At 50.7% G+C, this 25,209-nt stretch overlaps 1 protein-coding gene across 1 annotated transcript; it reads right to left on the reverse strand.

The window, feature by feature from the left end:
* Positions 1 to 2,213: 2,213 nt before the first annotated feature.
* On the reverse strand, positions 2,214 to 24,930 carry Sh2d6 (SH2 domain containing 6). The gene is given in 17 exon segments (XM_041632182.1): positions 2,214 to 2,507; positions 3,785 to 3,943; positions 4,109 to 4,192; positions 4,440 to 4,498; positions 4,629 to 4,706; positions 5,043 to 5,073; positions 5,539 to 5,541; positions 5,544 to 5,617; positions 5,950 to 5,994; positions 6,600 to 6,629; positions 7,379 to 7,442; positions 8,268 to 8,389; positions 8,952 to 9,081; positions 9,181 to 9,203; positions 9,730 to 9,764; positions 10,072 to 10,097; positions 24,784 to 24,930. Coding segments are annotated over 17 exon segments (1,227 nt in total). The 3' UTR covers positions 2,214 to 2,390.
* Between the last annotated feature and the right edge of the window lie 279 nt (positions 24,931 to 25,209).

The raw sequence follows: 25,209 nt of genomic DNA on the forward strand, positions 1-25,209 counted from the left end.
ACCCTGTGGGTTCCACCGTCATCAAGCTTGGCGGGAAAGTGACCCCACCCACTGAACCACCTCAATGGCCTATGCTCCTTTCTGCCATCTGGGGTTCTAATTATGTACGGCCCCTACTACCTGGACTGTGTCCCCCATTCTTGCTGGAACAAAGAATGGAAGTCGGCTTCATTCCTACTCAGGGGCTTGTTTCAGACAGTTCCACTGTGTAGTTCAGACTGGACTGAAACTCCCTCTATAAACCAAGCTAGCCAAGAACTGTCTATGCTCCTGCCTCAACCTCTTGAGGGCTGGGATTATGGGGGTGCATCACCATACCCAGCTGAATCCAGCATAGAGTTCCTCTGGGACCAATAACACAAGAGCTCTTAGCCGCGTGTGTCTTCCTCCCTCCCTCCCTCCCCCCCCCCCCCCCCCCACCAGTTTACAGAGTAGGGAGATTTGGATCCCAGTAAAAAGGTTTTGTGTCCTGGAAGAGGGTGCTCCTCCAGGAGAGTGTAATTGCAAAGCAGATAGGGACACCCCTAAATCCATTCCAAGGTGCCAATGTCCCGCACCCCAAGAAGTCCCTAGGTGGTTGGAGAAGAGAAAGGAGAGAGAGAGACACACACACAGAGAGAGAGACAGAGATCATTCCCACGGTGGCCTAGGAGTCAGTAGTGCTGGGCTAATAGAACTGGCAGGCTGCTGAGAATTCCTACCCTTTGGCTTCCTCAGCCAGCTCAAAGCCCCAGCTGCTGCTGGGGGGACAGAAGGGAGGGCACGGGGGACGATGAAACCCCCACCCCACCCCCATTCTGTAGCACTAGGACAGGTGCGTCCTTGATCTGGCTCCCAAGCTTGAAGCTGCTCTCCTGCTAGGACTTTGTCAGTAGCAGTTAATTGACCCGAATTCTGAGCTGGTTTGAGAGAAGGGAGCCAGAGTGCCGCCCATGAGGCATCTCTTACGTGGAAGGCCCTCACTTAAGCCTCCTAACCGGAGGCTGTTGATGGTGCAGGGACAATTATCTTCCCAAGTATTACAGCTCAGGAAGGGTAATCTGCCAGAGGGTGATGACGAACGAAGGCGACCGTGAATGCTCCTGCAGCCCACGTGCCCCCCTCCCCCGCCTCGAATTTACAGATCCCAAGGTCCTGGCTTCCGCCCGGACATCCCACGAGCCTCCCTGAACCGCCACACCCCAGGTTCCCCGGGAGGCGGTCCAGAGGTACTGGGGTGCAGCGTGGGCACCAGTGGGAGCCGTGGCCGCCATGCCAACCCCCACCCCCTCCCCCAGCCAGGCGGCCGCTAAGCTGCCCTTTGTTTCCCGCTGCTCGAGACTTCTGCGGAGTCATGGTCACGTGGCGCTTCCGGCACGGGGTGTTCCAGGCTCCATGCCAGGGCCCGGAGACGCCCCCGCTCTGGGCCAGTCTGTGGGTTGCTGGCTGCCAGCCCAACCCAGAGCCCCTTATCCCTGCTGGGCCCAGGGCCTGCCAAGCAGCTCAGCTCTGGGTCGCAGAGCCTCTAGCGTCCACTCTTCAGGCTCCCAGCTGCTCTGGTTTTACATCCGGGACTGTCTCCTGGGCTTTTCCCACTCCTATATTCTAGCGTCCAGTGCTTGCCATCGCCTTCTCTTGCCTCCAGAAACCCTGTAGAGTAACTAGGTGTCACACAAATCCTCAGTCTCCATTCCGTCACTTAAGGGGGTGGTTGTGTCTCCTTCCCTTCCTTGGCCACAGCCAGCAAGCATACACAAACCAGCAAGCAAAAACAGATGTCAGTTTATTGGGCTGGGCCTCCTCCTTTTAGACGGACAAAAGCCTGAACCTGGCAGAAACGCATCCCGTCCCTCTGCAGCCTAGCCCATGGAGTAGGCAGACCCACAGGACAACATCACTCTTAGGAACTGCGAGGCCTTCTGGGGAAGACCTCTGATTCTCAGCACCTTCCAGAATTCTTCCAACTCAACAGTTAACAGCGCAAACTGCTCTTCCCAGCACCTACATCTGGCGGCTCACACCCCTTCCCGCCATCTCCAGCTCCAGGGTATCTGATGCCTCATAGGACACAGGCCCTCACATGCAGGTACCCACACATAGGCACACCTACTGTAATACTCGTAATTGAGAGGGAAAAAAGGTATTAAAAAAAGAATGCAATCAGGAAATGTTTATTGACAGTATACTATGTGCTGGTAAAGCAGCCCCTCCCAGAGTGTGTTAATCCCCCCAAGAGTGCGGTTAAAGGAGAGGCAACCTCCCCAGGCAGCCCTTCTCAAAGGCCTGTCACTTCGAACCTGGGGGGACTTTGGAGTGGAGGGCTGCCAGGGGAAATAAAGCAGCCCAGAGCGGGAGGGGAGGCTGAAGGGGCACACCATATGCCAAGGGTGGAGATGTGTACCGCCGTTTCCTCAGGGCTTGGTGGGGAAGAGCAAGCAGGTGAATCCCCGGCTACCGCTGTGTCTGTCCACGAGGGGCAGTGGGTGCTTGGTGTAGTGCTGAACCATGGCCGCCACGGAGGAGAAGAGCTGCAGGAGGAGGCGGGGCGTCTGGGGGTCTCTTGAGCTTTATTCTGCCAGCCACTTTCTAAGGCAGCCTTGGGGCCTAGCGGGGGAGCTGGCCGACAGTTTTTTCTGGATATTTTTCTCCCCGCTGTGCCATGAGACTGCAATGCCATTTTGCTGTCTGGTTTCAAGCCTGCAACTGCCCTGGCGTGCTCTGATGCTGGCCAGGCTCGGGTTTCCAGAACTAGGTGACAATTGCTTTAGGTCTAGGCCTCTGCCCTGGTCTTTCTCAAGGGAATCTGAGTAATGGGTAGCTTTGATAGGCTAAAGTCTACCAGTTGCTGGGGAGAAAAACCTTGGAGATTTTTACCCTCCTCCCAGATGTGCCCTCACCTTGACCCTATGAAGACTGAACCCGTGGCAGGAGGAAGTACTTCCCCCAGAACAAGGTGGGTCTCTTTCCACAGTGCCAGATATCTGCGAAGATGTTCTGGCCTCTGTCTTCTGATGCACTTGCTCTGTAGACCAGGCTGGCCTCAAACTCACAGAGAAACCACCTACCTCTGCCTCCTGAGTGCTGGGATTAAAAGTGTGCGCTGCCACCATGCAGTTTAATTTTGTTTTCACACAGGATCTCACTGTGTAGCTCTAGCTGGCCTGGATCTAAAGAGATCCATCTGCTTCTGCCTCCCAAGTGCCAGGATTAAAGGTGTGTAGCACCATGCCCAGTTACCTTGTTTTGTTAGATTTTTTTTAAATCTGTTTTCATGGGTATGAATGTTTTGCGTGTGAGCACCCATGCATGCAGAGGCCGGAAGAGGGCAGTGAATCTCTCAGAACTGGGGTTATGGACAATTGTAAGCTGCCATGTGGGTACTGGGAGCTCAATTTGGGTCCAGACCAGTAAGTGCGCCTAACCACTGAACCATCCCTCCAGTCCCCACCTTGGCTTTTGAGACAAGGCCTCTCACTGGCTAGGAGCTCACTATGGAGGCTGGATGGCCAATGAGCCCAAGATCCGGATTTCCACCTCCCCAGCACCAAGATTATAAACCCAAGCCACCACACTTGATTGATTTTGCATGGGTTCTGGGGGACAAACTCAGATCCTTATATTGCAAGGCTTATAGACAGAACTGTCTCAGAGGCCTCCTCCGCCCTCTGTCGTTTCTGCTCAACCCAGGGTGGGGGCCAGAAGCAAACTGTGTTTCCTCCAGACACACACATGCTCTTGGCCAGGCCCAGGGTGCTGCACTGTGGTCCACCTTGCTGATTTGGCCCATGGTTCCTCCAGCACCCACCTCCTCATGATTCCTGCCCTCCCGGCCCAGGGCGTAGTGGTGTCCACCATCCAGTTGCCGGATGGGAATGTTGAAGACCCGGCCTTTGAGGAGCACTGCCAGAGTGAAAGGCTGCAAACCGTGAGGCCCAGAGCTGAGACGCACAGTATAGGCTCCGTCCTGTGGAGGAGACCCCACCCTGAACTTCACCTTCTGATTGCCTAAGCCCAGCTGAGCAATCATGTTCCATGCCTCCCTGACCCTCCTCCTGCTGCCAGCCTAACCAGCCCACGGGCAGTGAATAGAAGGGATTTCAGAGAAGGCCAGGAGTCCACAGATGCCCACCTTTTGGAAGTGAAGCAGGGCTCTCTCCACAGCTTGGCGGTCACAGTTCCCTGAGTACCAAGGCTGACCACGGAGGCTCCCATCCTATATAATACACAGAGTCACTCAGAGATGTGTTCAGGCACTCGGTTGGGCATGGAGGGCAGAGAACCCTGTTGTACATGTTTACATCTGCCAGCCCCAGACTGAGCCTGCGAGCAAAACCAAGTAGTGTCTGGGCCTGGAGTGCAGCATGGGGGAGCTGGACACTGTGTTCAGTGTGTGTTCCTTGTGGTGGTCCAGGCCTCAGGCCAGGAGTGATCACCCACGTCTGCCCCCAGCTTCTGCTCACCTCTACAGCAGAGGTGCTCTGGGCAGGGACTATAGAAGAAGCAGACAGCCTCCGCCCTGCTGAGAGAAACAGAAAAGAGAATTGGAGCCAGGAAGGGATTGGGTAAGCAGACTTCATGGGCAGGGGCAGCAGCAAATGGCAGCAGCCATGCCAGTCTGTTCCCAGGCTCAGAACTCTTGGAGGACCCACCAGACAGTCCTTGCGTGACATCCAAATGAGAACTGATCTTGGGACACACACTGGCAGCTTCCCGATTTAGTGCCGACCCTAGGAAATGCCCAAGAAAGTCCTCTCAGGCCTGACCATGGCAGAAATCAGAGCTGCAAGGACCCCCTTGATGAGGTGAAGTGGGGCCTGGGAACCTAGGGGTGCTCTGTTGTCTGCAGGGCTGGGAGGGAGTGGGAGCCCTAGCAGAAGCATCCCATTCAGGCTGTAAGTGTACATACTCACCTTTCAATGGGGTATCCACCGTTCCCTGGGACACAGGAGGCCTGGTCAGATGAGAACTAGACTTCCAAGCTACTACCCACATCCAGAAGCTGCACCCTGGGCCTCCTCCCACCCTCCGGCTCACTTCCTCCTTGAACACTATTTTTTTTTTACCTTCCAAGACTCCCGGTGAGCAACCATGGACCTGCACGGGATAAATTGGAAAGCAGAGCTCAGACTTTTTCTTTTCTTTTCTTTTTATTATTTTTGAGGGGCTGGAGAGATGACTTAGAGGTTGAGAGCACTGGCTTCTCTTCTAGAGGTCCTGAGTTCAATTCCCAGCAACCATATGGTGGCTCACAACCATCTGTAATAAGGTCTGCTACCCTCTTCTGGCCTTCAGGCAGACATGCAGACAGGATACTGTATATATAATGAATAAATAAATCTTTTTAATAAACATTCTTCTTGAGACAGGGTCTCACTATGGAGCATCAGCTGACCCAGAACTCTACGTAAACTAGATTGGCCTTGAACTCACAGAAATCTGCCTGCCTCTGCTGCCCAAATGCTGGGACTAAAGAAAGGTGTTTGCTACCATGTCTGGTCTCTGGGGTTTCCTTTCTTAGTAAACTAAGTGCCCCAGGGTTTTCCCACTGCTGTCACTTACTTGGGCAATCCAGATGTTCTTGGCAGAGGGACTGGGGGTATCAGGGCTTTGGAGCTTGGAGTCCTAGTCAAGGCTGGGACTAAAACAGAGAGGGCAGGTAGGTTTGGCTGGGGACCAGGCAGGGAAGTCTAGGCTGACCAGACGTGACTCAGGACAGTCTAGCGGTCTAGTTCTGTTCCCTTTGCCCTGGACTCTCCTGAGCCCTTTGAATCATAGGGAGATAGCAGCTTGGTGGCTCAGCTCCATCAGATGAGAAGCTCCACCCAGCCCTTGGCAGGGACAGTGTGGGTCCTCCTGGACTAAAGGCAGAAATAAAGATAGCCAGGTGGGGTTTGGAGGGGACAGAAATGGGGTCAAGAGAGAGTGTGCTCATGGGTAGCTGAGGGCTTCGGGGGGCAGGCGCTTGCTCACGTGGCTCTGGCTCACACTCCAGGTAGATGTCCTCATTGTGTTTCTCTTCAAGGTCTGTTACCTAAGGTATAGGACCATGGGCTTCACTAGACTTGTGGTGCCTTTTAGGAATAAGAAGGTGGCCAGGAGGTGGTGGTGCACACCTTTAATCCCAGTACTCGGGAGACAGAGACAGGTGGATCTCTGTGAATTCAAGGCCAGCCTGGTCTACAAAAACTAGTTCCAGGACTATTCCACAGAGAAGCCCTGTCTTAAAAAACAAAACAAAACAAAAACAAATAAAAAACCCCACAAAAACAAAACACACACAAAAACAATAACAACCAAAAACAAAGAGGGAATAAGAAGGCTGTGCCTCAGCTAGTGGGCAAGGGGGACATGAAAGAAGCCACTGATTAGAGAGGGGTAGCTCAAGGCACCGCACTCCTCCTTATCTACACAGTAGGGGCCTCTCTTCAGTGACTCCTCTTTTAGGGGTTCCCACAGAGAGTGGAGGAGAGGCTCTGGGTGACACCCCCAGGACCACTGGCTTATCCGTGTGGGAGAGAGAAGGACCCTGCACCAGACCTTCCCCCCAGGCTACCCAGGTGCCCATTCATGCCTAGCAGCTTTCTAGAAAACGTCCCTAGACTACGGGGTAGAGAAGGAGCCGCTCACCACTCTAGCAGGTGCACCTCGCCCTGGAAGGAAAAGGGAGAATCAGCACTCGTGAACATCGGCGGGCGAGGAGGAGCCTGGACCCCCTTAGTCTCAGTGCCCCTCAGAGCCAGCTCTGGAGACCCAGGAGAACACATTGCATTTGCTCATCCTCTTTCTTTGCAACTCTGAAATATCACCAAACTTGACCTCTCACTGAATTTTCTAGACTTTACTCCAGATGACTTCATGGTGGGAGAAACAAAACAATACAATACAGCCCCCCTCAAGGTCATGAAGGTTTTTCAGCAACTAAGAAGAGGGGCTGTGCCTCAAGTAAGCTGTTTGACCTTGGGCGGGAAAAAGCAAACTCTCCTAAAACCTGTTTTAGGTAGGATGGTTCAAGCAGACCATCCCCGTTCTGACATCCTAGGGCTCTGAGTCACTGGCAAGTCTCTGGACACTGGAGGCAATCATGGCATGGATAGACAGGGAAGGGCCTTAGATTTGACCTCTTCATTCTAGGGTACCCCTCACCTGATCCAGAGGTCACAGGTCTGCTTTTGAACTGCTTGGGGCACGGCAGTTCATGTCTCTGGGACTGACTCCTCACTGTTCACTGGTGGTAACAATACTTATACCGACTGCCTCAGGGGCTAGGCAAGCGAAAAGGATGCCTGGCTAGGAGGTGTGCAGCAAGCCCGGTTCAAGGCAAACCCAAAACTCTAGCCTGTGGTGGTGAAGTCTTCCCTCCCAATGTGCAGCCAGGGAAAGAGGGGGGACACCGCTTTACCTCGCCTTCCAAAACCAGGTCCCTGCTTTGGGGTTGCAGGCTGCAGGCTCATTGCCGTCTTCAGCTGTGGGAACGATGGGGTTAGTGAGGGAGGGGGTAAGTGAGGAGCAAGGAGGCTGGAGTGGGAGCGGTAGGGCTATGTGTGTGCTCCTTTCAAGTCCAGCACTGACTGTCAGCGTGCCTGAAGTCGATGCAGGAAGAGCAGGAGTTCAAGGCCAGCCTGGGCTCCAGGAGAACATCTTTCAATAGCCCCCTCTCCCCCAGAAAACCCATCCGAACAAACAAACAAATACCAAACATTACAAGAGAGGTGCAGAAGGACAACACCTTCTTTACTGTGAACTTTCCCTGTGTGTTTGTTTTCTTTATATTTAGTCTATAAAATACAAAAGCAAAGGGATAGCTTTCAAAATGGGTAACCAGATCACAGTGGGAAAGGGAGCTGGGTGGGAGGTCAGCTGACCGCTCTGCCCAGAGAGAGCTCCTAGGGCCCAGAACCTAGGTGAGGTCAAGCTGAGCTTCCATCCAGCCCCAGCAAGGATGGACAAGAGGAGGAGAGGAGCGAGAGCCCTGTCAAGCAGTGGGTAGATACAGAAGGAACAGAAGGACCCTCTAGGCAAGGGGGAGGAGCTCATCAGGGTTATTGGACTCTGGCTTCTGCGCACGGGGCACCAGACGTCTCAGGGCTCTTAGACTGTAAAGGTGTAGTGGGGATGGGGGGGCTGCTTAGGAGACCTCCGTGTAAAGGTGTAGTGGGGATGGGGGGGCTGCTTAGGAGACCTCCGTGTAAAGGTGTAGTGGGGATGGGGGGCTGCTTAGGAGACCTCCGTGTAAAGGTGTAGTGGGGATGGGGGGGCTTGCTTAAGAGACCTCCGGAAGAGTCACTCACCGGGAAATGGTAGCCAGAGGCAGGGCGCGGAGGGAAGGAAGGATTTGTGGGGAGTCCTCTGACCACTGTAGGCTGAGGCAGGGGTGGCGATGATTTGGATGGACCGAGAGGCCCAGGACGATCTGGAAAAGACTCTGTGCTTTGTGGACTGAGGAGAGGGAGGGAGTTCTTCCCTAGTCTGTTCAGTTTTCAACACTTCCCACCTAGCCCCCATCTCTCCCTCCCTCCTCCTGTCCCCTCTACTTATTGGCTTCCTGACAGCCCCATCTCCATGGCAACTGGAGACAGTCAGCTTCCCTGCCCCCACCTGACTGAGCCCAGGGGGTGAGAGATGCCAGTGGTGGTGGCTTCTCAGGGCTCTCCCACCCTGACTGGAAAGCTGCACAGAGAATTTAGAGGGGGGAATGCAAGGCCCTAGGGACTGGGTCGGGCTTCCTGCTTTGTCAGTGTTGCCTTGGTTACCTCCCTCCTCCCTCCTGCCTCCTTCCCATTCTCCCTCTTTCCAGTTTTTTCCCTCCCTTCTTTCCTTGTTTGCCCAATCAAGAGGATTCGGTGGCAGTCAGTTTAGCTCCTTCCCTACCCCAGCTCAGGCAAGGGAGGAGAGCTCGTTTCTCCTGGACTCCTCCATGGTTGGGCCCTCTTGCCCTGACCCAGCCTCCCAGCCTCTCCCTCCTCGATCCTCACCCAGATACAAGGAGTCCTCTTTAGAGCCAAGAGACTGTGCAGGGGCCAGGCTGAGGGGCGCAACCTCGCAGGGGGGAAGCTCATATTTATCCTCCTCTTCTACCTCCTCCTGAGCCTTCAAGAAGGGATGCTGGTGGCACAGGGAAGATGGGGGATGGAACATGACAGGTCCCAGGAGCCAAGGCTTCCCTTCTCTATGCCAGCTCCCGTCTTCAGCAATTGGCCTTACCCTGTGTCTCCAAGTCTCTGAGTCTGGCAGGAAAGATGGGCTCGGTATATTTTTTCTCCAAACTGGGGTGTCTGGATAGATAGACTGGGGTGTCAGGATAGACAGACTGGGGTGTCTGGATAGATAGATTGGGGTGTCTGGATAGACAGACTGGGGTATCTGGATAGATAGACTGGGGTGTCTGGATAGACAGACTGGTTTTGCTTCATGCCACCCGCTTCTAGTACAAGGCTTTACTCCCTCTCTGGTAAATAACAAACCATCTGCCCTTAACTATGGGCTACTACCCTACAGCTAAAGGAACCCATGAAAATGGGCATTCCTAGCAGCAGAAGCAATGAGACAGGGGTGTTGAAACATGTGGACCCCTGCAGGGGTTCCACCTATGGATAGTTCTTGACCCTACACCAAAGGAAGGTAAGAGAATCAGGCTTGAGGGCTAAGCCTTGCTGGAAAATTGATGGGACAGGTTATCTAGAGTCACTCGGAGAGATCCAACTTTGGGGGACCCGGGTCTGCTGGGGTCCCTTGACCCACTGTGTTACTTACCTACACATCTGGCAGGTGGCAGTGGTGGCCCCAACCTGTAAGCAGACTCTACTCAGCTCTGTCCAAGGGGACCCTTTGTTGTATCAGGGTGACACCACACTCTAGACTATTGGCACCTATAACTATGAATGTTCCCTGCAGACACTGTGTGACATGGTGGACCTGAGGTCAGAGCAATGGAAAGAAGAGACTGGAGGGAGGGGTGGAACTGGAGACCTTTGGTGCCCATCTGGTGCCCTAGGGAAGCTCACAGATGGGGCAGAAAGAGATGCCTCTCGCAGAGAAGGAAGACACTTGCAGTAAGCGAAGACAAGGGGACACGCAGGAGAAAGGCGTACTCACCGGGCCCTGCCGCCACTGAACCTGTCCTAGAAGGGAGCAGAGGGGGTGGTCAGTACAGCTGGGACTCCCCGTGCCCAGAGTCCTGCATCTCTAGAGTCTGAACAGTCACAGGTGCCTGAGGCTCCTCTGGGACCAAGTCTCACCATGGCAAGGTGGATGAGCTGAGCCCTTTTGCCTCTCCAGAGCCTAGGAGCTGCCACAAATGTCCTGGGGTACAAGAGCCTATTATTTCTGTTATTTGCATATTCTAAGTATTGGGAAGGTGTCCGCCTCTACCTGTGGTCTCCCACCCCAAATGGACTTTGTCCAGGACACTCCCACGGCCCCCTGCTCTCCCTCTCATGGCTGTAGTCTCCAGCTTTTCTGCCGAGCTAGAAGAAAGACCTAAGATGGCCCATGTTTGGGTCTCGGATAGAATCGCCTTTGCAGATCTGTACGGGTTACATGAATGGACGGATCCCTGGCAGTCACTTTTCCTGGTCCTTAATCTTGTTTTCATTGTTGCTGGGTGTTCTTCTTTAAGAAGAAGTTAAAGGTTAGGGAAAATCCAGAACCTCTCACATTTCACGTGACTGCTTTATTCTCTAACGGAGGTGTCTGTCACTCATCTATTTACCAAGCTGGGTGTGGTGGCGCACACCTTTAATCCCAGCACTCAGGAGCCAGAGACAGGCCGATCTCTGTGAGTTTGAATCTTGCCTGGTCTACAGAGTGAGTTCCAGGACAACCAGGGATACACTGAGAGACCCTGTCTCTAAAAGAGCAGCCAACCAACAAAACGGCAACAACACAAATCTACTTATCAAACATCTAGTAACACTGGTCGCTGTTCCGGGTGGCGCGGAGGCTCCAGAAAAGAGCAAGACTTGCGTGTGCCATTTCCTCACTGGACTCTGAAAACAGCTTCCTGATGCAAGCACCAGTTTCACGGTCACTGTCGAAGGAGGATGCTCAGCCTGTGAGTCACCTCTTACTGCAGCCGCAGTGCCAACACCGAGAGGCTTAAACAACAGAGATTCCGTTTCGTCCCAGTTCCCGAGGACAGAAGGCCAAGATCGGGCTTGGTTTCTGGTGTGGCCTCTGTTCTGGGCTTGGATTCCACTACTCTTTGTGTGGTCTCAAGCCTGTGGGCACAGAGGGAGGCTGAGCTGGGCCTTATTTCTTCTTATAAAGACACAAGACCACAGCCTCAGGGCCTTACTCTTACGACCCCACTTAATTGCCTCCCTAAATGCTCCATGCCCACTGACAGCCACAAGGACCAGAAGAGGGGAATCTCCACTCAGTCCTTAATGTAGAGGCTCTGAGAAACAGTCAAGTTTCCTGGGCTGGGGCGGAGCTCAGTCGACAGAGCACTTGCCTAGCACACACAGAGCCCTATCATCGATCCTCTCGCACCCTATAAAAACTAAAGGTGGTGGTGGTGGTGCACACCTGTGATTCCAGCAGGAAAATAGAACTCAAGGCCATCCTCGGCTGCTTATCACATTCAAGCCCAGCTTGAGCTACTTAAAGACCCCGTCTCAATAAACAAACAAAGAACAAAATTTTTAGAGGCCTCGAAAAGTCACTAGGGTAACTCATTAGGGAGCCCAGGTGGAAGTGGGGGGAATGGAGAAGACGTAGGATCAGTCCCACCTAAAACTAGGTACTACCGGGCTCAGCGCTCTTCCCTATTCGAACCAAGAGACAAGGAGCCATCTTTCTCATTGCCTCCTGCTTATGCAAGAGGAGAGCAAGGTCTGGAATCACCAACTATGGGAACAAAGTCTACAGGCCAGAATGAGTGGAACATTCTAGATACCACCCCAGAGCAACCTGAACTGATAGGGTTTCCCAGCAGTACCACTCTCCCACCCTCATCTCAGCTACTCTTTCCTGCTCAAGCCTTTGCATAGGCAAATTGCAGGGCCTGGGAGGAGCAGGGAAGGACCACAGGGAGGAGGACAGAGTCTGTGTCTTCTCCACAGCGGAGCAGAGGTGAAGGGGGAGGGGAGCAAGGGACCTGCTTCGGCAGCCTGGTCGGGGGGGGGGGGGGGGTTGAATGTCCTCTTTCTCTGACTGGGATCACTTTGTGCACACCATGACTGTCCCTCTGGATGAATTCCTGGATGGGGTTCCAAGGGCTCCTGTTCTGAAGGTTGACGTCCTCACTGGCAGCTCCCGGGCATCCATTTCATGGTGTTTTCAGAGCAAAGGGAGTCCTCAGATTTCTGAGGTCTCATCTACTGATATCCAATGTGAGCAGTCCATAATTTAGGCCAGGATAGTCAGCTAACCCTTAGGGAACACAAAGCCAGTTCCTCCACTTGCCCTGCCACTGGAGGGCTTATTTAAAAAGTCTTAGGTCCCCAGATGCTCTCCAAGACTACAAGAATTAGATGCCCAGGCAAGAGCTAGGGTTCACACGATCTATAATGGCGTCATCTCCTCTGAAGTCAAGTCTGAGGAGTCTTGCTCAGTAGAAGATCTGGGTATGGCTTCATAGGCCATTTTGGAGTCTCCTATAGGTCTTAGCTTGTTAATACAGGGCCCCCCTGCAGAGGCAGAATGACAGAGACTCAGCCCCTGAAGGGCGGCTGGAGTGGCGGAGACATCAAAGAGAAGGTTAACTTCTCTAAACTTCATTTCCTTTCGTGTGGACGGGAACATTAGCAGAAGAGTTCACGCAGAGCAGAGGTGGCTCAAGACTGCAATCCAGGCTGAGGCAGGAGGATCACGGAGAATTCCCGACCTGCCTGCCCTGCTACAATGTGAGATTAAATCTCAAAGCAAACAATAAAACTCAGAAGACATCTGTCACTGGCAGCGCTTTCCGGGGGTTCAGTTAGCTATTGACATGAACTCAGGTCGCCGTCGCTGAAGCTGTAGTTGCCCCAAAATGGAGGAAGTGGCTAGGTTGGGTTTAGGTCCTGGTATCAGCAGAGGGAAGGCAGCAACTGGAAGGTCTAGGGTGGCTTCTGTGGACCTGAAGGAACACAGGAGAGCAGGCTGTGGCCTAGGGTCTCAGGGAGTGCAGTGTGTAGAGCTGGAGCCTCTGAGGGCACTGTTGTCTGTGCTCCCGGAAGACTGAGGGAAACAGAAATCAACCTATTGGGCTCCTGGGTATGCCAGTTATCTTTAGGGGGTGGCAACCATGCTACGAACGTTTCCTTCAATTCACAGAAGTCAAACACCTTCCAAGCCTGCTAGACAGACAGGTGCTAGCATTGTGCCAGCAAGATGCCCCATGCCAGGCCTTAAGCATGTCCCCAAGGCAGCATAGTGACAGATGGACTCTCTCCAGAGGTTGCTGGGGCTGAGAGAGGTGGTCAGATGGTCAGTGCTGGCAAAGACTATGTCTGTACCGAGCATGCCTCTTCCACATCGGCCTGGCCAGGACCTTTGGTCCATTGTTTCTAGAAGGTTCTCTGGTCTTCCTGGAGATGCTGTGAGCTATAGAATATTTTTGCTCTCCAGATTTATTGAGCACAACAAGATTCTAAACACAGTGTCCTAAACCTGCTGCCTCTAAACATGAGACCAGCCTGGGCTATGTAAGACCTTGCCTCAAAAACCAGACCAAACCATCCTGTGGCAGTAATGCCCACCTGCAACCCTATAATTTGGGAAGAGGAATCAGGAAGATCAGGAGTAAGGGTCATCCTTGGCTACTTACTCAGTTCAAGGCCAGCCTAAGCTACAAGAGAACCGATCCCAAAACAGGGCTGTTGAGATGACTCATCAGATAAAGTCGCTTTCGATAACCTGTTCAATACCCAGAACCCACATAAAGGAAGGAGAGAAAGAGCTTCCACAAGGTGTCCTCTGACCTCCATGTGCTCTCTGGCACACACAAACACACACACACGAAATAATGTCAGGCTGTGGAGGCAGATCAGCAGGAAAGAGGGCCTAAGTTTGGTTTCCAGCATCCTCGTCAGATGGCTCCCAACTTTTTAAACAAGTGTTTATTTATGTATATATTTTATGTATATGGGTGTTTTGTCTGCATGTACACTGGCATACCCGAAGAGGATATTGGATCCCATGGGACAACAGTTATAGACACTGTGAGCCACCTTGTGGGTGGTGAGATTTGAACTTAGGGCCTCTGGAAGAACAGCTAGTGCTCTTAACTGCTGAGTCATCTCTTCAGCCCCAGCAACCACTTATAATTCTAGCTCCAGAGGATCCAATGCCCTCTTCTAGATGGACACACACACAATCTAAAATAATTAAATAAATTTTTAAGTCAATTAAGCTGGGCATGGTAGCTCATGTCTTTAATCTCAGCACTTGAGAGACTAAGGAAGAGGCAGGCAGATCTCTGTGAGTTCTAGGCTAGCCTGGTCTATGTAGCAAGTTCCAGGACAGCCATGGCTACATAGTAAGACCTTGTATCAAACAACAACAAAAACCAATCAGCCAATATTCCTCCCTTGGAGCCCCTCCCACTATTAGGTGTTCTCTCCCACTTTTTCTTAATAAAACTATGTTTGCTTTGCTTTTATTATTGTTGTTGCTGCTTGTGGGCAGCTACACTGACCCGAGACTTTCGCAGAGGCCCTGATGAAAGGACAAAGGGAGCTTTAGTTCTGTGTCCTTGTCCAGCCTCGCAAGGCTGGTCCAGGGCTGGAGGCAGGGCTTCAAAGAAGTCAAGGCTGCATCTTCTGAGGACCTGATTCTTTCCCTTCGGCTGTGGCTATCAGTCCTAAGACAGCCATGCCGGAAGTACCCAGTGTTCTCTTTGCCAGCATTGTCCAACAGCTACCTGCTGAGCTTGCCCTATTCCCCACTGTGAATAGCAATAAACTTGCTTGCCATAAGTCAGCCGCTTATGGGAGACCTCCTGACCCAGCCGTTGCTTTGTCTTCTTTATTTCTCATCTTAGTCCTCCCATTTGACACTCAGTCCCTTATCCTTGCTGGTTCAGGTCAGCTGTTGTCATGGTTTTTGACACAGGATCTCACTGTGTAATCCTGGATGGCCTGGAACTTGCTATGTAGACCAGGGTAGTCTTGAACTCATGAAATCTACCTGCCTCTGTCTCCTGGATGTCAGGATTAAAAGTGAGCACTATCGCACCCAACAGTTTTTGTTTTTGTTTTAAGTCAGAGTCAGTCAGTAAGGCATAATGGTGTACCTCTGCAACCCCAGGAGCTGGTAAACAGAGGCAGGAGGTTCAAGACTATAACAAGTTCAAGGTCAGCGTGGGCTTCATGAGACCCTGTCCCAACACAAAACAGAAGTCAATCAATCAATAAAGAAAAACAAAGCAGGAGGAGAGAAAGAAGTGGTGTGGATTTCCAGCATAAAGAAGGCAATGCTCTAAAGGCAGGGCCTGGGAATGGGGAGCCAGGCCCAAGGCCAGACCATGGGGTGAGGAGCCAGAGTCTAAGTTGTTCCAGTGGAGACACAGTGGCCCATTGAACTCCTTCTTCCACTGGGTTCAAGCCAATGCCAGTCCCAGAGGGATGTGGTCTGCCTCAAGGAGAGGGGGGCAGCATGTCCTGATGAGTTGAGAGGGTGGTTTAGTACCAGCTGCTAGCGGCCCCTTTCCCTCCCACACCTTTGTCCTTCCAGGCCGGGGACTCAGCTGACTAATGACGCTGACTAATGACGTATTTGATGGTCAACAGACAAAGGGACAACTCCCTAGGGAGGCTGTGTTCCCTGCTCCCCGGCTCATGCTCACTTATCACTGTGGCCACAGAGGCTGGCGGCAAGCCTTGCTCCAGCTCCCCCAAAAGTGCAATGACTTTGTCTTCCAGCTTTTCTCCAGGGTAGTTCTCTGGGTTCAGTCAGATTCTCCAGAGTCAAGGTTTCAGCCCCTGGATTAAAGAGCACAGGTTGGCACCGCCCTGCTTGCCTCTGCCCTGCAAGGTGGTACATCTCTGTGTCACTCCCCTGCACTGCCCTGCCCTGTATGACCCTCTGTGGAGCTGGCCATGTCCCACCTGGGCTCGAAGCCCTGTATGACTTCCCACCATGCCTCTAATGGACACCACGTGATTCTTACTGCTGTCTCAGAGTCAGACTGCCCTACTCCTGCAGCCCAGGCTCCTTACTGCTTCCCACTGGCTCACTAACACTAGGCTTGCCCTGTGCTTCTAGAATGTCTTCTTCAGAAACTGGTTAGAAGAGCCTGAGAGCTTTAGTAAGTCTTGGAAGAATACAACAACAAAATAAAACAAACATAGGCATGTGTGTATGCATGTGTGCGTGCCTGCCTGTGTGTTTTGCATGTGTATGTGCCTGCCTATGCATTTTGCTTGTGTGTGTGTGCATGTGTACGTGCCTGCCTATGCATTTTGCTTGTGTGCGTGTGTGCATGTGTGTGTGCCTGCCTATGCATTTTGCTTGTGTGTGTGTGCATGTGTGTGTGCCTGCCTATGCATTTTGCTTGTGTGTGTGTGCATGTGTGCATGCCGGTCTATGCATTTTGCTTGTGTGTGTGTGCATGTGTGTGTGCCTGCCTATGTATTTTGCATGTGTGTGGTACAGCTCATGTGCACATGCATGTGGAGATCTGAAATGACATCTGGTATCTTCCTCCATTACTCTTGACTTTAAAAAAGATTTACTTTGGGGGCTCGAGAGATGGAGCAGGAAGTTAAAAAAATTTGCTGCTCTTTCAGAGAACCCAGGTTCTGTTCCCAACACCCACGTGGCAGCTCACAACCATCTGTGACTACAGATCCAGGGGCCCAACACCCTCTTCTGACCCCCTCAGGCACTGTACATGGGTGATACACTTACATGCCTGTAGGCAAAACACTCATACATATCTTTAAAAAGATTTATTTAATGTGTTTGTTTTTCGTATGTCTGCACGGGTCTGTGAACATGTTTTAGCTGCCTTTGAGGCACCCTGAACCTGGAGCTGGAGTGACAGGCAGCTGTGAGTCAGCCAGTGTGGGTGGCGCTGAGCTCGGGTCCCTGCAGAAGCAGCATCGACCTCTAAGTGCCACACTGTATCTCCAGCTCCTTCAATATCAAGACAGGGTTTCTTTGTGTGACAGCCCCCAATGTGTCCTGAAACTCACTCTGTAGACCAGGCTGGTCTAGAACTCACAGGGATCTGCCTGCTTCTGCCTCCCAAGTGCTGGGATTAAGGGTGTGCACCACCTTCTGACTTCAAGAAGACATTTTTTTTTTTTTTTTAAATTGAGACAGGGTTTCTCTGTGTAACAGCCCTGGCTGTCCTGGAACTAGTTCTGTAGATCAGGCTGGCCTCAAATTCACAGAAGTTCCACCTGCCTCTGCCTCCTGAGTACTGGGATTAAAGGCATATGCCACCACCGCCTGGAGAGAAGACATTCTTAAGATATAGGAAAAGAAGGGGCTGAGACGGAGCTCAGTTTGTAGCATGCTTGTCTATCATGCATGAAGCCCTGGGTTTGATTCCCAGCATCATATAAAATCAGGCCTATAAATTCAAGGTTATTCTTAGCTACACAGTGAATTTTAGGCCAGCCTGAGCTACATGAGACCCTGTCTCAAAAACAAACAAACACATAAGAAAAAAGGTTGAACATATTCAATGCAATGCCCACCAAAATCCCAGCAAAATTCTTCACAGACCTTGAAAGAACGGTACTCAACTTCATATGGAAAAGCAAAAAACCCAGGATAGTCAAAACAATCCTGTACAATAAAAGAACTTCTGGGGGCATCACAATCCCTGACTTCAAACTCTATTACAGAGCTACAGTACTGAAAACAGCCTGGTATTGGCATAAGAACAGACAGGAGGACCCATGGAACCAAATAGAAGACCTGGATATCAATCCACACATCTTCGAACACCTGATTTTTGACAAAGAAGCAAAAAAATATCAAATGGAAAAAGAAAGCATATTTAACAAGTGGTGCTGGCGTAACTGGATATCAACATGTAGAAGAATGAAAATAGCCCCATATCTATCACCATGTACAAAACTCAAGTCCAAATGGATCAAAGACCTCAACATAAAGCCAGACACACTGAACCTTATAGAAGAGAAAGTGGGATGTACACTTGAATGCATTGGCACAGGAGACCACTTCCTAAATATAACCCCAGCAGCACAGACACTGAGAGAAACAATAAGTGGGACCTCCTGAAACTGAAAAGCTTCTGTAAAGCAAAGGACACGGTCAACAAGACAAAACGACAACCTACAGAATGGGAAAAGATCTTCACTAACCCCACATCAGACAGAGGTCTGATCTCCAAAATATACAAAGAACTTAAGAAATTGGACACCAAAAGATCACATAATCCAATAAAAAAATGGAGTACAGATATAAACAGAGAATTTTCAACAGAGGAATGTAAAATGGCTGAAAGACACTTAAAGAAATGCTCAATATCCTTAGTCATCAGAGAAATGCAAATCAAAACAACTCTGAGATTCCATCTTACACCTGTAAGAATGGCCAAGATCAAAAACACTGATGACAACTTATGCTGGAGAGGTTGTGGGGAAAAGGGAACACTTCTGCACTGTTGGTGGGAATGCAAGCTGGTACAACCCCTTTGGATGTCAGTGTGGTGATTTCTCAGAAAATTAGGAAACAACCTTCCTCAAGACCCAGAAATACTACTCTTGGGTATATATCCAAAGGATGTTCAATAGTGCCACAAGGACATGTGCTCAACTATGTTCATAGCAGCTTTGTTTGTCATAGCCAGAACCTAGAAACAACCTAAATGCCCCTCAACCAAAGAATGGATAAGGAAAATGTGGTACATTTACACAATGGAGTACTACACAGGAGAAAAAATAATGACAGCTTGAATTTTTCAGGAAAATGGGTGGAGCTAGAAAACATTGTTTTGAGTGAGGTAACCCAGACACAGAAAGACAATTATCACATGTACTCACTCATAGGTGGTTTTTAAACATAAAGCAAAGAAAGCCAGCCTACAAACCACAATCCCAGAGAACTTAGACAACAATACGGACAGTAAGAGAGACTTACATAGATCTAATCTACATGGGAAGTAGAAAGTAGAAAAAGACAAGATCTCCTGAGTAAATTGGGAGCATGGGGACCTTAGGGGAGGGTTGAAGGGGGAGGGGTGGGGCAGGGAGGGGAGCAGAGAAAAATGTAGAACGCAATAAAAATCAATTTAAAAAAAAGTTGAAGCATGATATTATACAGCTGTAATTGGCACTTGGCAAGCAGAGGCAGGAGATTCAGGAATTCCAGGCCGACTTTGGCTACATAAAGAGTTGAAGTCAGCCAGAGCTATGTAAGGATGTCTCAACTCAGGAGGCAGTGGTGGCGCACGCCTTTAATCCTAACACTCAGGAGGTAGAGACAGGCGAACCTCTGTTAGTTCATGGCCAGTTTGGTCTACAGAGTGAGTTCCAGGACAGCCAGGGCTGTTGCACAGAGAAACTCTGTCTCGGGGGGAGGGGGAGAATGTCTCAACTCTCCTACCCCTTCCCTTAAGAGAGAAAAAAGGAGGAAGCCTCTTGCTTACATACATCACACTTTTTTAAAAATGTTAGAGGGATGGGGCTGGAGAGATGGCTCAGAGGTTAAGAGCATTGCCTGCTCTTCCAAAGGTCCTGAGTTCAATTCCCAGCAACCACATGGTGGCTCACAACCATCTGTAATGGGGTCTTCTGGCCTGCAGGCATACACACTGACAGAATATTGTATACATAATAAATAAATAAATATTTTTTAAAAAAATGTTGGAGGGACTAGGGGTGTGGCTTATTGGTTAAGAGCACATACTATTCTTCCAGAGGGCCTGACATGGATTCCAAGTCCCCATGTCAGGCAGCTCACAACTGCCTGTAACTCCAACTCCAGGGATATCTGACACCTCTGGTTTCTGTGGGTAATTACTTGAGTGTGCACATACCCCCCCCCCCCCACATATACACACTTTAAGACAATACAAAAAAACCTAAAAAAAAATCTTGGGCAGATGAGTAAAAGTGCTTACCTGGTGATCCAAGTTGGATCCCCTGGAACCATGTAGTACAAGGAGAGAACTGACTTCAGCACGTTGACCTCTGACTGCCACATGCATGCTGTGACACTGGGACACACGTATGCCACACACACGAACATATATAAGCACGTCTTTAGTCTTCTTTTTAAAAAGGACCTGTCTCTTTTCAAATGAATGACTCTCCCCACAAAGCCTAGTCCTCCCCGCCCTGCACTTCAGCTCTTTTCTGGGGCTATTCCTCTCAAAGGATCATTGTTTGTTTCCTGGGTCTGGGGCGCGCACGTGTGTGTGTGTGTGTGTGTGTGTGTGTGTGTACGTGCGTGCGTGTGTGCGTGTGTGTGTGCGTGTGTGTGTATGTGTGTGTATGCGTGTGTGCATGTGTGTGTGCGTGTGTGTGTGTGCGTGTGTGCATGCGTGTGTGTGTGTGTGTGCGTGTGACAAAGTCTCATGTAGCCCAGGCTGGCCCCGATCCTGTGAGCTGGGATTCTATGTGTGCACCACCACACTTGGCCCACAGTTCGGCCTTGCTAGTCTTTTCGCTTGATCCATTGGCCCAGATTCTGCTCAGACAGGAGGTAGCCCTGTATTCAGGAAGCCTGCTTGAGGCTGGGGTGGGGCTTCCCACTGGTTATTTTTTACACCCTCTTTGTCCTCTCCTTCCTGCAGGCCACAGCGTAGAACTTTCTCCAGCAGCTCCCAACCCTCCACTCAAGGCTGCCGTGGCAATCAAGCTGACAGGCTTGTTCCAGGGCTAGACTGCACCGCATCCAGGGCGCTGTGAGCTCTAGAAATGGCAGCCCTGGTTTCTGTAGAGTTCATAGCCAAACCCCAGACCTGGCTCACAACACTTGGCAGGATCCTGAGTGTTAGCTCTGGTAGCTGCGCAGTTCTTATCCTGCGGAATGCCCTCAGCTCTGCAAGCCTTGGACTCTCTGAAAGGCCCTTTATCTTGCTACTCTCCTGCCCCTCGGCAACCACTAGGCCTAAAGGGAAGGCACCGTGTCCTGTCTGCCATTCTGTATGTCTGTGGACAACAATCCCCTTGGCAAACACATAGAACTGAAGACTGTCTTCTCCAGATAACTTTAATCAGCCTCTCTCACTCCGCTGGATCCTCTCCTGCGTCTACCTTCCAGAGGGGGCTAATATTCTCCCTAGCCCCGCTTTCCAGGCACCGCGCAACCCTCCCCCTTCACATTCTCCCACTGTCCCACGAATATTATATGATCCTGTTTAGGAGTCTGTCCGCAGTTCAGAACTGCCAGCCAAGCGTCTTGTCCTGGTCTCCTTGCTACCTGTCTTCTAGATCGGACCATAGTGGGAGAGGAATCCCCAAACCATAACAGCCTTTCTTTTTCCCTTCCCATTAGGAAACCCCATGGCTCAAGGGTGCGTCTCCGACCTTCCTCCACAGGCGCTGAGGGCCCTGAAATCACCCTGCCTACCTTTTACTAAAGGAAAAGCTGAGACCAGAGAACATGGATGCTGGACCTTAGGCCAAAGCCACAGTCCCTTGCTTGTGTCCCGCGCTGCCTTAGGTATGTGAGAGCTGTTCCGTGGGAGAGGGCGACTCCTGGTGGTGATGAGAAGAATGACGGCCTGGAGCTCAGTTCACAGGACTCAGGCTGACGGAGGAAGTAGGTCACTGAACCTGAGGCCCTAATTATCAAGAATGTAAATAGAGGAAAGTCCCTTCTCGAGGGGAGACTCTCTCCTCACCCACTGTCCTTAGTCATGTTCTCCATAATGACTTAATAACACGGTCCCGTGCTTTTAATTGGACCCTAAAGACTGGATCTTCAGGAAGCAAACACAGTCATTATCAAATGGTTTTGGGCACCTGGCAAGCCACACAAGCTTTTACAATTCAGGTATCAGGTGCTAAGTCCTATTAGAATGCAGGAGATTGCTTTCTAATAAGACTTCTAGACTCGCCATGACCTTGGGGTCCCAAGCACTGGGCCGGGATTCCGCAGTAGCCCGCTAGGCGGCGCCCCAGCCCACCGTGTCCCTTCCGGGAGCCCAGAATGCTCTTGCTCTGAAATGCATACAGCTCGCTGAGGAATGCCTGCTTGTACCGAATGATAAATGTCTGCCTCCAAATCTAAGGAAAAATTCTCTAACCAAGCATGGTGGTGCACAACAGTAATCCCAGCACCTGGGAGACGGAGACGAGTTCAAAGGCCGAGTTTTAATTGTTTTTGTTTTTATTTTTTGTTTGGTTTTCAAGACTGGGTTTCTCTATGTAATAGCTCTGACTGTCCTAGAACTTGCTTTGTAGACCAGGCTGGCCTCAAGCTTGCAGAGATCCGCCTGCCTCTGTCTCCCAAGTGTTGGGATAAAGGTGTACACCACCCGACTAGTTTCAGTATTTTAAAAATTGAATATAACTTGTCACTCCCAAGCTATAGCTGCGACACCTCCCTTCACCACTCCACCCCATGCTCCAGCTCCCTCTCCCTCCTTCTCCTTCCTGTAACAGGGTCTCTCAGGCAAGGGTACCTTGAGTTCAAGATTCTCCTGCCTCAGCCTCCCCGAGTTCTGAAGTCCCAGGCACGTACCACTGTTGTCAAAGGTGACTTTGAATCTCCTGATTCTTCTGCTTCCAACTCCCAAATCCTGGGATTACAGACGTGTTCCAGCATACCTAATTTATGGTTTTTCCTCAAAGGCTTTCATGCTATCTTAAAGCTTTACATGTTTTTATGAATGTTTTACAGAGATGGCTGAGTAGGTAAAGGTGTTTGTCTCCCAGGCCTGATTGCCTGAGGTTATTGACCAATGTGACAGAAGGAGTATTAATCCTTATAGGTGATCTCTGACCTCTACGTGGACAGGTGCCACAGTATGTGGTAAAGGTGTTTGTCTCCCAGGCCTGATTGCCTGAGGTTATTGACCAATGTGACAGAAGGAGTATTAATCCTTATAGGTGACCTCTGACCTCTACGTGGACAGGTGCCACAGTATGTGTGTGGACTTGTGCCTATGCACACACTCACACACTCAAGCAAATACATAATATAATACATTCACACACACACATACACAGTCTCATACTCCAACACACACTCACACACATGCACACACTCACACACTCAAGCAAACACATAAATATAATACATTCACACACACACAGTCTCACACTCCAACACACACACTCACACACATGCACACACTCACACACTCAAGCAAACACATAAATATAATACATTCACACACACACACACACACAGTCTCACACTCCAACACACACACTCACACACATGCACACACTCACACACACCCTGGGCAAATGGCTTAGTGGGTAAAGCTCTTGCTGTACAAGTATGAAGCTCTGAGTTTGAATTCCCAGAATTCATATTAAACTGTATGTGGCCAGGCGGTGGTGGCATACACCTTTAACCCCAACACTTGGGAGGCAGAGGCAGGCGGATCTCTGTAAATTCAAGGCCAGGCTGGTCCACAACTGTTTTGCAGAGAAACCCTGTTTCGAAAAACAAAACAAACAAACAAACAAAACCTGGATGTGGCCAGCCGCGTCTTACATATGCCTTTAATTCCCGCACTCGGCAGGCAGATCTCTGTGAGTTTGAGGACAGCCTGGTCTATATAATTTCAGGACAGCCAGGGCTACAGAGAGAGACTGGCTCAAAACAACAACAACAACAACAAATGCAGAGCGTGGCAGCACTGATGGTAATTCTACTGTTTCTATGGAGACAGGACGCAGAGGCGAGGACGTTCTGGACACAGGATCCAGCAAGGCTGAGGCAGGAGGGTTACTGCAATGTCAGCCTGGATCATATAAAGTTCAGGCTAGCCTGGGCTGCGGAGGGAGATCCTGTCCAAAGAAACAACCAACAAAGTGAGCCCTATGCATAACGTTTCATAATGAAAACCAAGAGATGAACAAAAGGGCAAACCTAAAGGAATGCTTTTTGAAAGATCTGTTTTAATCTTTTTTGTTTTTGTTTTGTTTGAGACAGAGTTTCTCTCTGTAGTCCTGGCTGTCCTGGGACTCACTATATAGACCAGGCTGGCCTCAGACTCACTGAGATCCGCCTGCCTCTGCCTCCCGAGTGCTGGGACTAAAGGCGTGCGCCACCACCACACAGCGTGTTTTATTCTTTTTTTTTTTTTTTTTTTTTTGGTTTTTCGAGACAGGGTTTCTCTGTGGTTTTTTGGAGCCTGTCCTGGAACTAGCTCTTGTAGACCAGGCTGGTCTCGAACTCACAGAGATCCGCCTGCCTCTGCCTCCCGAGTGCTGGGATTAAAGGCGTGCGCCACCACCGCCCGGCAGCGTGTTTTATTCTTGTGTACCTGTAGGTGTCTGTGTACAGGCGCCCATGGAGGCTGGAAAGGGACGTGCAAGCACCAGGAGCTGGAGTTACAGGCCACTACGTACAGCCCAGCGCCACTGCTCAGAAACAAACTCAGGTCTTCTAGAGGAGCAGCTGGTGCTCTTAACAGCTGAGCCATCTCTCCAGTCCTACTAAAGGAATTCTTTACGTCATGAGCATTTTATTTTGATAACGCTTTTGATTTCACTCCGGGCACTTTTAGAAGGCTGCCCCATTTGTGTTTCTTCATAGCCTTTCAAGAATTCAGAGCTACAATTCCTGCTTGACTCGCCTCCTGCCTCCCACATGCCATGGGACTTTAGGGATTGGCTAGGGTTTCACACAGGCGAGGTGAGCACTCTGCCCTGAACTCTAACCCATCTGTTAGTTCTTGAACCCAAGACCATGGCTAGGTGCCTCTGGATGCCACACCTCGCCCTTCTCCTGCTCTTTCCCCAGTCGCTGTTCATATAGAATCCCGCCATTTTGGCTATACTGGTGCCTTTTTTGCTCCTTAGGCATCTTGGTCTCCTGGATCTCTCCTCCCCCCTCTTTTCCCACAGCCTGGCTCAGGGTCATGCTCACTCTGGAATTTCCTGACGTCTCGGCCTGTTCTCTCCCTCATATCTAGAGTGGCCTTCTCCTCCACCATACCTAGGAGCGTCACGCCCTTCCTTTTCATTTCTTCTTTTCATCCACCATTCTTTCTGCGTGTTTGACTGTGAGACAGGAAGTGTTCCAGGCAGGCCTTAAACTTGAAATAATCTTGCCTCAGCCTCCTGAGAAACTGGAATTACAGGCCTGGCTGACTCAAAAATTTCTATGACAGCCCAAAAGAAAACAACTACAATAACACCC

The sequence above is a fragment of the Microtus oregoni genome, unplaced genomic scaffold, assembly GCF_018167655.1.
Source record: "Microtus oregoni isolate MIOR12 unplaced genomic scaffold, Mior012 000002F_ref0000024, whole genome shotgun sequence".
NCBI lineage: Eukaryota > Metazoa > Chordata > Mammalia > Rodentia > Cricetidae > Microtus > Microtus oregoni.